The sequence below is a fragment of the Passer montanus genome, unplaced genomic scaffold (genome assembly GCF_014805655.1).
Source record: "Passer montanus isolate IOZ18808 unplaced genomic scaffold, ASM1480565v1 scaffold66, whole genome shotgun sequence".
NCBI classification, from domain to species: domain Eukaryota; kingdom Metazoa; phylum Chordata; class Aves; order Passeriformes; family Passeridae; genus Passer; species Passer montanus.
The window spans coordinates 168485-180527 of record NW_024371704.1 but is presented as its reverse complement, the minus strand read 5'-3'; the positions used below and the strand labels follow the sequence as shown (position 1 = coordinate 180527).

At 54.1% G+C, this 12043-nt stretch overlaps 2 protein-coding genes across 6 annotated transcripts; one reads left to right on the top strand and one right to left on the bottom strand.

Moving 5' to 3' along the window:
• Positions 1-1256: 1256 nt before the first annotated feature.
• Positions 1257-7841, top strand: RAB17 (RAB17, member RAS oncogene family). 5 transcript variants are annotated; one of them, XM_039728664.1, is made up of 8 exons: positions 1257-1499; positions 1884-2032; positions 2986-3074; positions 4749-4908; positions 5800-5951; positions 6187-6312; positions 6504-6597; positions 7378-7841. In XM_039728664.1, the coding sequence occupies exons 2-8, from the start codon at positions 2011-2013 to the stop codon at positions 7494-7496; spliced, it is 762 nt and encodes a 253-aa protein (XP_039584598.1). In that variant the 5' UTR covers positions 1257-1499; positions 1884-2010; the 3' UTR covers positions 7497-7841. The 5 variants fall into 5 exon arrangements, with proteins under 5 accessions (XP_039584598.1, XP_039584599.1, XP_039584602.1 ...); XM_039728665.1 differs by lacking the exons at positions 1257-1499; positions 2986-3074 and having other exon boundaries at positions 1899-2032; XM_039728668.1 differs by lacking the exons at positions 1257-1499; positions 1884-2032; positions 2986-3074 and adding an exon at positions 3699-3722.
• Positions 7842-8519: 678 nt separating this feature from the next.
• Positions 8520-9985, bottom strand: PRLH (prolactin releasing hormone). The gene is made up of 3 exons (XM_039728576.1): positions 9905-9985; positions 8909-9092; positions 8520-8659 (listed from the first exon to the last, which is right to left on the bottom strand). Exons 2-3 carry the CDS (start codon positions 9021-9023, stop codon positions 8520-8522), a joined length of 255 nt encoding a protein of 84 aa, XP_039584510.1. The 5' UTR covers positions 9024-9092; positions 9905-9985.
• Between the last annotated feature and the right edge of the window lie 2058 nt (positions 9986-12043).

The window sequence follows — 12043 nt, the reverse complement described above, 5'->3', positions numbered from 1 at the left end:
TAAATTCATTGATGTGGGCAAGGATTCCTGCTGCAGCAACCCCAGCCCAAGGTATCCACACTCAGCCCTTCCAAAATCCTGAAACATCTTCCTACACCCTTGCTGTACCAGTGCAACTGTGCACAGGGCCACAGAGACTCACACTGAAGGACTGACTAAACCAAAGCCCCAGGGGAAAAAAAAAAAAAGGGAAAAAGAAAGGCTTTAAGTCAGTTCCTTTGGGAAACAACTTATAAGAAAGGGGTGGGAGCACATGAAACTGCTTCTGGACTGGAAAAACTATATATATTCATAGGAACTGTGTTCACAGTTATCCATAGGAACTGTGTTCTGCCTCTGCAGAGCTGATTGGAAGGACCTGGGAATACAAACTACATGGCTTTTCATGACTGAAATGGGAAGTAATTGAACTGCAGTGCTTAGGCCTTGGGAGTCACAAGACACATTTTTAATTTCAAAACTAGGATGATATTGTTTTTAAGCTTTCTCCTAGGACTTCTGCTTTTCACCCTGTTCCCTATAACCATTAGGAGTAGATTTTGTTAAGCCTGTTTCACTTCCAGATCTCTTATTTGAAGGAAAGACACTGACTATGAGGAGTGACAGAAACACAGATTTATTGTCATTCAGATGTTTAATTATCAGATCTTCCCATTCTCACTCCAGACCCGTTATCCCAATGCAGTCTCACATGCTGTGAGTTCTCTCTCAAGATATTGGACAAGAGCAGCCTTCTTCAAGCCAGTGAGCCCCAGCTGCCTGGGGTAACCAGCTATTACCCTAATTAACAGGCAGTGAAATGCTCACTTTGTACCTCCCAAACTCAGGAGCAGCTGTTTTTCAGCTGAAGCGCTTTGCCAGACAAGCAGGCACATCTTCTCCCACAAAACACATCCCCTTTGGAATCCCAAGCCCGGGATATCTGAGCCTGTACCTGGCAGGAGACCAAAGCCAGGTCTAACGTTCATGAGCAGAAATTGCCATGTTATAAAAACCCGGAGAGGAGAGATCCCGTGTGTGCCGTGACTCCAGCCACACCCAGCCCGCCCTGATCCTCAAACCTGCGGGGGTCCGAGGGGGTCTTACCCCCATGTCCCTGATAGCTGGGATGCTCTTGGACCCCAAGACACGGGGAAAGCCCCACCCACCCATTCATCCGTCTGTCTGTCCGCCCATCCATCCACCCACCCACCGCCCAACCCCGGCGTGGGAAGCGGGGAGGGAAGGACGGAGGCAGGGACGGAGGGGTGCGGGGGATGGCCACGGTGACAACAGCCTCTCTCCGTCTTGCCTGGCTGCCAGACCTTAGACCTGGTGTCAGGTCTAAGGTTCACCGATCTCGGCCTGCCTCTCTCACCTTTGACACCGCTCCCGGAGCCGCTGCTTTCGCTTTTAGCTGCTGCGGGCACGGAGGGGCTGGGACGCACGGATGGGGCCGTCACCCTGTCACCCCTGACACACGGACTGCAGCCCCGGCGGCACAGCGAGCCTTCGGGAAGGTAAAGGCGTCCTCCGCTCAGGAATTCCCCAGCGGGCAGGGCAATCCCCCAAGGATTGCTTTTCCAGGCGAGCCCTCTCCAAGGTGCCTTTCCAGGCGAGCTCCGGAAATCCTCCCATCCTCACGGGGCAGCCTCGCATCCTCACGGTGCCACGGTCCTCAGTGACTCCTTCCCAAGAGGAGAGGTTTTAGGAAGCCCTTCCTACCCCCATCCTCCCAGAGCTGTTGTTGGAGGGCTCAGCAGAGCTCTGGCTCTCTTATTGCTGCCTTATTTCCCCGCGTGGTTAATGATCCTCATTCCCTTCCCCTTCGCTTTGAGGGGAGCTGCTTCTTCTGAGAGATCATCGCTGTGTCAGTCTCATATTTACACATTATGTCTTTGCAGTTGGGATTTCTGTATCCCCTGGTAACCCTGGATTAAGTGAACTTTTTGAGTGGCCGCTCTCTTATTTAAACCAGAGTTTAAGAAGGTAGGAGGAGGCTCCCAAAAGCAGAGGAGAACTTTGAGCTGAATGCTGGGAGTTGACTGGAGAGGTAGGTGCCTGACAACTATCTTGTGGTGGGGGGCGGAAGTTAAGTGTATAAATCTGAAAGAACCTGAAATATTGTGTCCAAAACCTGCAGGGGTAAACACTGCAGACTTACACAGTTAAGTGTTGAACTCCTGTAATTTTTCTGAGGTGCTTAGTTAATTTTTGTTCTGGTTCACTCTTGCACCCCTTTGCAGAAACTCAGCAAATAGCTTTAATGGTATTAAGGCCTAAAAATGCTTAGACACCAGTTGGGCATCATTACACTTAACATTAATTTCCCAGGAAGCTAAACAGGGTTTTAAATAAGACTTCTCAGTGACTCCACCCCCAAAGGCATGCCTGACTTTTCTTTTATTACTGCTTTTCTTTGGAAATAAAAGGCGTATCCCCTGACAACGAATACACTAGGATCCCTCCAGCCCAGGTTAAAAATGCTGAACACAATTTCCTGGGTGCAGCAATGTTTAATCCTCCTTTAGAAAGCGAGCAACAATTGGTGTTGTGGCTGTTTGGGAACTCACCTTCAGGACAAGTGTAGGATCACGCAAGCCTGCCCCTGATATCTGTGCTAGACACAGCTGCCACAAAATATTAAGCTGTACCTGGAGACTAAATCCACCAGCAGGGTTTTTACAGCTGATTGAAGATAAATTGGTTTGTTTTCTCTGACTAGACTGGATCTGAGCAGGTTGAGCTTTCCCTGCCCCTCAGTGTGGCCTCTTGGCACAAGGAGAGGACCTGCACCACCTCAGCTGTTGCTCTCCAAATTGATGACAGTAGATAGCTGGATGCTTTTCCCACAGTCCCTTATGCAGGAAATGCAGGGTTTTACGTCTTATTCTGTACTCTTCCAACAAAAAAAGAGGACAAAGCCCTCACCATTTCCCCTTAAATCCTGTTTTGCATTGAATCAGAACAAAGCCATTTGTTTTGCTTCCTTGTCATCCTCCTCAGGTGGGAAGGGAGCCTCACCCTCTGCCTCAACATGGGGAAAAAAAAATGTTTCAATAAGCTTTGGCAAAACTCATTGCAGTAAATCTCAGGTGAGTTTTGTTCCAGCATCAACCCACCTTTCTAAGGTTGAACAGAGAGCAGCAGAGGGAAATGATGAGAAACTGTGTTTGATACAGACAAGCTTGGGTATTTTTCAAGGAGCTTCCTGTTTTCTTAGAGACTTTTATGGCTTATCACTGACAATAACTGCCCAGAACGGATGACAGTCTTGTTTCCAGCCTACAAAGAGGCAAATTTATTTAATCAATACTCTAAGGAGCACATCCATGCTGTGCCACAGGACTTATCTTTTTCCTGCTTGAAAAATATGACTAACTAGCTGTTCTGCACAAACTATGGTCCTGCTCTTCATCACAGGGCTGCATGAGCTGGGGAACATGATGTTACTTGTGTTTTTTAAGGGGATTAAAGCCGTCTCACCCAGCAGAAAAACTGCTTGGATCTAAAGATACAGACCTGGGTTCAGCCAAGGAACGCTCTTAATGACAGCCTTAATGAAGAATTAAAGCTCTGCAGCCTGCCAGATTGCAGAGGGAGGACAGACAAAATAAAAGAGCCACGTGGGATGAGCAGCTCTCAGGAACAAGGGGCTTTTGTCAGGGGAGGGAACTGCAGGGAGCAGGGAGCTGCAGGAAGGGAACTGCAGGAGCTCCACCACTGCTGCTGCTGCTGTTGCTGTAGGTGTCTTTGTAAAGGTACTTCTTGCTTCCACAGCCAAATCCCTGAGGCTCAAGTAGAAATTGCATCAATTCTTTATCAGAAATCTTGCAGATCCCTGCTGCCTGCCTCACCAGGGCTTTATTCCACGTGGAGTGAATCCCTCCACTCCAGCAGAGCTCACCCTGGCGTCCTGCTCAGCCCAACACCCCGTGAACTTCCCTCTCTCCTTTATAGCTGTCCACATGAGCTGAGTGTTTTTGGAGGAGGAGCTCTGTGAGGAGGAACCAGGGCAAAGCAGGGCAAAGTGTCCTTTGCTGCCCTGCACTGGCAGCTCCCACCCAGCAGCGGGGCAGTGGCACTTCCTTGGCCCAGGGCTGGGAGGAGGGGACACAAGTGTCACCCAGGAGGGCTCCCACCGACCAAGGCTCTGCAGGTGCTCTCTTCCAGTCAGGTTTGAGGCAGTCCCCGTTACTGGGTCTGTGTTTCCTGCCATCCCTGGGTCTGGCACACTCTGGGGTGACATGGGGGTGGCACTCCAGGGGTTTGGTTTGTCTGGGGGTCTTTACCCAGGGTGCAGGAGCATTTGTCACCTGCTCTGTGTGCTGCTGCTCCAGCCAGGGCCTCTCACTCCTGAGGCTCTCCTGATGTAACTCCCAACCAGGATAAATGTGGGACATCAGCCTGAGCTCTTCAGCAGGACTCCGGGGAAGGTGTCCTGGAGAGAGAGGCACAGCACAAGGGATTCGCCTCTGCTGGGAAATTCCTCCAGCTCCTCCCTGTTAAAGGAGATGCAGCAATCTCCTTGCCTACACCCAAGGACACTTCTGGCATCAGGTTTCTTCCTAAACATCTCCACCTTCTGGTCACAGCTGACTGTGGCAGATGCTTTGATGCATTAAATCTGCAGTTTATTACAGAATTATTTTGATTTTATTCCAGCCTATTTCGGAGTTATCCCCACCTGCCCAGCTGCCACTCAGGAGCTGCTGCAGGAGGCTCAGCTGATCCCGGGTACCCACTGAGCAGAGCTGGTTTCCTTGCAGGACATGGCACAGACAGCGACCCTGGGCACCTCCCCGGAGGTGCCCCGTCCCTCCTACATGTACAAGCTGGTGCTGCTGGGCAGCATGTCCGTGGGCAAGTCCAGCCTGGCCTACAGATACGTGAAGAACGACTTCAGGGAGCTGCTGCCCACCGTGGGATGTGAGTGAGTGGCTCCAACAGCTCCATGGCTCTGGACAAGAGACCAGGCCTGGAGCACTTCCCTGCAGCGGGGTGGGATGCAGGGGAGCTGCTTGCACAGACCCACTTTGGAGCATGGTGCAGATTTGCCCAAAAGCCAGAACCTCCCCCTTCACACCTCTGCATTTCCAGCCCATTTCCAGCAGCAGGCCACAGGCAAAGCCACATCCACATCACACAGGTCTGGCTTTGTGCTGCTTTTTAGAGGCAGGTGAGCAGCAGAATGAATAAACTGTGCAGCCCATCTGCTCTTTGCATGCTGTGCTGCCTTCCCAGCTATTCAGGCACCTCAGGAGTGTCTCTTAGAAAGGTTTGCATTTAAGATCACCTAGTTTCAATTCCTCCTGCCCAGGTCCCACAACAGCTAGACTTTATGTCTATTTATTTTACAAGATGCACCTGGTTTTGCCTTAAGCAGGCACAGCAGATACAGAGGCTGTGATCCCACCTGCAACTGAAGAGCCAGCTGGAGGAGCAGAGCAAGGTGGAGCTTCTCCTCTCATCCCTCTGCTTGTGGACCAGCCATCTGCTCCCTGGAGGAAAGGATGGAGCCTCCTCTGCAGTGGGAGCCCTTTCCATGGATATTCCCATTCACAGCTCTGACCCACCAGCGAGGTGGAGCTGTCTCTCTGTCTGGGAGCATTCTGCAAAGCTCAGAGTTATCCAGCATCAATTCTGGTGTCATCCACCCAAATCTGCTGCCAGGAAGGTCCACCTCAGCCCAGTGCCAGTGGTCACAAGGAGTCCCCCCTGGATTCTGTGCATTAGAACATCATTCACAGCCTCATGGCAGGGGATCTGAGCTCCCTGCTCTTGCTCCAAGTGAACACACACCCTGCATCTTGCCTGCAGGCTCCTTCTTCACACAGATACTGGACCTGGAAGAGGCCACTGTCAAGTTTGAGATCTGGGACACGGCGGGCCAGGAGAAGTACCAGAGTGTCTGTCACCTCTACTACCGGGATGCCCACGCTGCCCTCCTCGTTTATGACATTGCTAAAAAGGTGAGGCCCCTGGCAGGCCCATGCCACCACCCAGGGGTGGGTTCTGCTGCCATGAATCCCATCCAAGGGTGATTTATCCCTCAGTGTGTTTGAGGGCTGCTGACCTGTTTTCCTGAGAGGGGCAATCAGAACCTCCCCACCCTCTTTGGTTTGGTGCCACCCAGCTGGCTTGGTCTGAGACAAAGGGAATAAATCAAAACCTGATCACTGGGTGGTTTTGTCTCCATCTCTCCAGCAATCATTCAGCAGAGCAAAGCTGTGGCTGGAGGAGCTGGAGAAGAAATTCCTGCCTGATGAAATCGTGATTGCTCTGGTGGGCAACAAGACAGACCTTGCTGCTGAGCGAGAGGTCACCACGGAGGTGGGTGCCTGGGGTTCCCTCATCACCCCTCACAGAAAGAACTGGGACACATCCAAGGAAAATTTCCAGGGAAATCCAAACATATAAGAGGTTTTCAGACACCTCTGAAGTCTCTGTACATGAAATCCACCATAAAACTGAACAAGCAGCCCCAGAGGGGGCAGGGGAATAACTCCGTTTGTTTCTCTTAGGAGGGGGAAGACTTTGCACGAACAAAAGGCCTCCTGTTCATGGAGACATCTGCAAAATCCAACCATCAAGTGAATGATGTCTTCATGTCTGTAGGTGAGTTATGGGATGGCTCTAGGTGAGAGCAGAGGCAGGTGAACCATGGCCCCAGCCCCTGAAAGGCTCAGCCCCTTCCTTGCTGCTACTTGTCACTGAGATGTTCCTCCCAGCCAGTCCAGCCTGTGCCACCCCTTAAGGCAGAAGGATGGACAGATCCATCCTGAGATATTCCAGTGTCAGACAGGGATTTCAGGCCTTCTGTGGGCCCAGAGCCACAATTTTATTTTGCATTGGTATCCAATCTAGTAGTGTGTTGGTGGTGTTTGCAAGGGTCCCAGGATGAGGGAAGAGATGAATCTGACTCTGTATTTCCCAGAAGGCTGATTTGTTACATTACGATATTATATTAAAATAAATTATATACTAAAACTCTACTAAAATGTGGAGAGAAAGGACACATCAGAAAGCTAGAAAAGAATGAATAGCAAAAACCTGTGACAGATCAGAGAGTCCGACACAGCTGGACTGGGATTGGCCATGAAGGAAAAACAATTCACATGGAACCAATCAAAGATGCACCTGCCACATTCCAAAGCAGCAAAACACAGGGAGAAGCAATCAGATTATATTGTTTCTCTTTTCCTCTGAGGCTTCTCATCTTCCCAGGAGAAAAAACCCTGGTGAAGGGATTTTTCATAAAATACCACAGTGACAGCAGTGCTATGGTGTCCCCAGCTCAGCTGTTCAGGGAACTGCGAGATGGGACACGGGGTGGCCATGGCATCCCAACCACTGGCAGGAGAAAAGAGCCCTTCTTTGCCTTGTGTTTCCTCCCAGTCCAAGAGCTCCTGAGGAGGGAAAAAGAGAAGGCACCCAGGCCATCCCCACATGGGAGGTCGACCGTGGACCTGAGTGCGAGCGGGGCGAGGACGAGGACGAGGTGCTGCCGGAGCTGAGGACGTGGCACTGCACTCAGCAGGGCTGCAGCCCACCTCCAGCAGGGACAGTGACAGAGCAGGGGGCTCAGAGCTGCAGGGACCGCTCAGCCTGACCACCCTGCCTCTCAAAGCCCATTCAGAGCCCTCCTGGGTACACGGGGCCTCTTCAAACCTTTAGCTCCATCCTTAGCTGGGAGATAAAGCACAGCCTGCCAGGAACACTGCCACCAACCCTCACTGGTGACACCCCCAACCCCCAGCTGTCACCTCCTCCATCTCCCTTTCCCTCTGAAAAGGGAGGGTTTAATTTCTCAAAGCAAAGATCCCCATGGTTTTACACCCAGGCTGCAAATAAAGAGAATATTGCCCTAAAGGTGTATTTTTTTTTTCTCCCTCCCTGTTCTGCATGTCAGCCTGTAGGGAGCCACAGGAAACCTGGGGGTGGCAGGGACCAGGGCCAGTGTGCTCCTCACCCCATCCACCCCATTACAGGGGTCACAGCCCATCCTTGGAGCAATCATGGGGCCAGAATGGGATCAAAGCCAGTGTGTGGTGTCACAGTGCCCCGTGCCTTGCTGGGCCTCCCCTTTACACTGTGGGAACTCCCCTTGGCTGAAAGAGGAGAAAAAACCACCCGTGCTCTCTCCAGAGGCAGCAGCACTCACCCTGTCTGCAGAGCAGTGATCCCTGAGGTTTTGGGGCATGGCAGTGGGGTGGACAGAGCACCACATGGTCCCCAGGAGTTTCTGACCCCACAGAAATGGGGGGGGCTGTTTCTGTCCCCAGCTCATGGAAATGAAGGTGTCGGGGGCACCCCTGGGATACCCCTGGGAAAGGGGTCCCTCTGTGATAATTTTTGGGGTGCTTCTTGGGGTGTGAGGGGATAAACGTGAAAGGGAAGGGTTGTGACACTGCCAGGGCAGGCAGAAACCCAAGGTGGCCGTGCAGATTTGGGGGTGGCTCCCCACCACGCTGCGGTTTGGAACAGAGAGCCCGGGACACGGGGGTGAGAGGAGCAGGGATTTTATTGCCAGCTGCAGTTCAGGGGTGCAGCTCCAGCCGCGGAGGGCGGGGGGCTGCGCAGCCCCGCGGCCCCGGCCCGCCCAGGGCTTGTCGCCTCCCGAAGCGCCCCACGGGCCGGATCCCGCGGCCCGTGTACCACGAGGGGTCGATGTCCGGGTCTGCGGGGAAAGCCGAGAGCCCGTCAGGGGGGTGGAGAAAGGGGAAGGGGCATTGAGCCCAAGAGTGAGGGGATGGGAACGCCAGGAGAGCAGGGAAGGGGGATGAGGAGGATCAAAGCTGTTGCAATTCTCTCTCAAAGCAGACCTGTGCTCCTGCACAGCGGCAGCAGCTCCTCACCCCCCAAGGGCAGCTGAGCCGGGGGTGCAGAGGGGGCTGGGGACAGGGGCTGGCTGGGGACAGTCCCTTACTCATGTTCTCCCTACTCCTGATTTCCATGGAGCGCTCCAGGACGCGGCCGTGGGTGGCGGGCAGGGTCAGGCAGATGAGCAGCAGCCACAGGAGGCAGGCGAGCCCCAGCTTCATCCTCAGCACTTCCAGGCCCTGTGTCTTGGCTGTGAAGTCTCCTGAGCCCTGCTGAAGGCTCCGATGTGGCTGCAGGAGGGAAGGGATTTGGCTGTGGATGTGTGTCCCCATCACAGCATCCCCGGGCCAGCAGCAAAGGGCTTGGGGACAGCACCAGAACAAACCTTGGGGCTGGGGCTGACACCTCTGGGGAAAATACCGCCTCCAAACTTGAGCTGCACAAACCTCATGGTCACTAAAACAGGTTTTGGTCCTAGCCTAGTGCCTTAGGTCAGGCCTGATCTTCTCTGGGACCCCCAGTAAACCTGTGGGACCCCAGAGCCCAAGGGATGGGGATCACCACAAAAATGCAGGGCTGGCTGCAGAGTCACGGATGGGGGACGGATGGACGGACGGACGGACGGACGGATGGATGGATGGATGGATGGATGGATGATGACCACCTCTGCACCCTTGGCCCCCACCCCTGGCCACGGCTGCTGAAGTGACAACCCGGGAACACCCTGTGCCACACTCCAGGGCACTGAGGCACTGAGCAGGGCTGGGCTGGGTGGGGGCCGGGTCTCTGCAGCCACCCGGGCAGGGGATCCAAGTGGGAGAGGGAGGCAGGGAGAGGCAGGACACGGCGGGGCTGCGGGGCCGCTCCATTTCCAGCCACTTTTGCCAAGGAAAAGTTCTCAGCGCGCTGAGCAGGAGACACCCCGAGCTCCCGGCAGCTCAGGTTTGCCCTGGCCACCAACTTTTGGACCCCTCCCATCCCCACCAGGCGGCTGGACAGACGCAGGACAGACACACGGCGAGGCAAAGCAGCGCTCGGGAATCAGCGAGAGCATCACGGCGGGCGGAGGGGAGCGTCGCTGCCGGGCGGGGGCCGCACTTACCGGGGCCAGGCGAGCAGAGGTGGCCGGCTGCTGTCCCCCGAGGCAGGTGGCGGCTGTGTGAGCCGGAGTCCCCTCCGCTCGCCGCTTTTATCGCCGCTTTCCTGCTGATGTCACAGGCGAGCCCCGGCGGGGACCGAGCCGGGGCATCTCCCCTCCCCGCTGTCCCCTCTCATCAAATCAGGGATTTTCGTGAGTCAGAAGGGATCGGCGCTTTATCTGACGCTGGTTGAGGGAGATAGTTTGGGAACATGTTAATGCCCGTCCTCGGCATTAACAAACTTCGGACAAGGGGAAGTTTTCAGCTCCTTCACCTGCGGCCGGGGTCGGTGTGCGCTGCCGCCCTGAGCGCTGTAACTCCACCGCAGCATTCACACCGGTACCACCACCCCTTCCCCTCCACTCTCCCCCCAAAAAACCTGCCTTAGGGAAATCAGAACGCTAAACACAGAGAGCAGGGGAAGGCAATGTGCCGGGGCACACGGGCTGGCAGGAACGGGCTTGTTCTCTGGGCATGAGGGCTCCAAATCCCCACCCCCGGCCCCCCGCTCCCATTTTAAATGGATTTTAAAGATGTCTGATGTTTATTCTGCTGGATGTGACACTGGAGGAGCCAGCCTGGGGCTCCAGCGTGAGGGTCAGATGGTGTCCAGGCAGACAGAAGTGGGACATCCCAAAACAGGGACATCTCTGTGCTGGCAGGAGTGTGAAGACACCGTCACCAGCGGGGTGTGGGCAGGGGAAGGTCTCTGTCTGCCAGCCCCGTGTAGGATGGCTTTGCCCTGGGATGGAGCTCCGTGCCAGGCAGTGCCCAGCTGCCCTCCCTGAGCACAGCCCGTGCTGGGGAGAGGTGGCAGGAGCAGCGTGGCACACAGAGGACTGCCACAGGTGTGCAGCAAAGCAGGGAAAGGGCTGAAGAGAGGAGAACCTGCCCCAGCCTGGGCTTCAGCCAGGGAGATCCCCACGCCGGGCTCAGCAGGCCTCTCTCCGCCCCAGGGTGGCTGCTGATATTTAATACAGGTTTAAAGCACTCCCTTGGTGCTGGGGGCTCGTGTTTCTTGTGGCTTCAGCTGCCAGACTGGGTTCAGGGTTTCCGTGAGAGTTGGAGCAGTGCCTTTATTTCAGGGTCAGCCCCTCCTCAGCACTAGCCTGGGCATCCCCTTTGCCCACCCAGTGGCTTCTCCTCTGGGCACTGTCAGAAACCAAGACATCCCTCTAGATGCTTTAAGTAGCTCAAAATCCTGGCAGGGGCTCAGAGACTTGGCAGGAAGGCAAAGACACTTGGGATTTTGATCTTAACCTATGGAGCAAATTACCAACGTTATATGAAGAATTACAAGTCACAAAAGTTTAAGTAGCATAACAGTAGTTGTCACAGGGTGAAAGGTGGGATTTTGAAGAATTTTACTGTGGGGGTCTAGGAGACAAGATGGAGGGACTTGGACGTTGTCCTGTTCTTCTCCCTTCTTCTTCCTAGCCTCCATCTTCTTGGTGGTGGTGGCACTTTGGGATTGATTTAGAATAGAAAGTCACTGTCTGACATAGGTGATAGGTATTGGAAAATAACTGTAAATATCGAATATGTAGGTTGTAGTATAAGAGACAACACCAGCCCTGTGGGCAGGCAGTGTGCCTCAGACCGACCTACAGAACAGACCTTGGCATGCCAGGCAAAAAATGTTTTAGATAAAAAATAATAAACAGCCTTGAGAACGACGACTTCTGACTCCTTCTTAGACAGCTGGGTTGGGGAAAAGAGACTTTTTAACACTCCTCAGAGTCACCTCGACCAGAGGAGATGCTGAGAGGCACCACTGACCCACACCATCACACCGTGGCCCTGTGGCCAGTGTCTGGCCAGTGTCTGGCCATCCTGATGTGCACCCTCTGCCCCCACCTGGCTTCAGTGCTGCTGGGTCAGCTCCTGCCTGCTCCACCTGGCCAGCTTTAAAGCAAGGAGTGCACAGGATGGTTAAAGACATGGATGGACAGGGAGCTGCTGGAGCAAGTCCAGAAGAGGCCATGAAGATGCTCTGAGGGCTGGAGCCAGGCTGGGAGAGCTGGGGCTGCTCACCTGGAGGAGAGAAAGCTCTGGAGAGACCTTAGAGCCCTCCCTCTGCCTAAAAGGGCTCCAGGAGAGCT

Excerpts from the sequence above, each read along its gene's own strand:
- PRLH (XM_039728576.1), bottom strand. The coding sequence starts at position 9,023 with ATGAAGCTGGGGCTCGCCTGCCTCCTGTGGCTGCTGCTCATCTGCCTG. Across the intron at positions 8,660-8,908 it reads CAGGAGTAGGGAGAACATGA|ACCCGGACATCGACCCCTCG; the intron begins GTAAGGGACTGT and ends CTTTCCCCGCAG.
- RAB17 (XM_039728664.1), top strand. The coding sequence starts at position 2,011 with ATGCTGGGAGTTGACTGGAGAG. Across the intron at positions 2,033-2,985 it reads GCTGGGAGTTGACTGGAGAG|GTGGGAAGGGAGCCTCACCC; the intron begins GTAGGTGCCTGA and ends CATCCTCCTCAG. Across the intron at positions 6,313-6,503 it reads AGCGAGAGGTCACCACGGAG|GAGGGGGAAGACTTTGCACG; the intron begins GTGGGTGCCTGG and ends TGTTTCTCTTAG.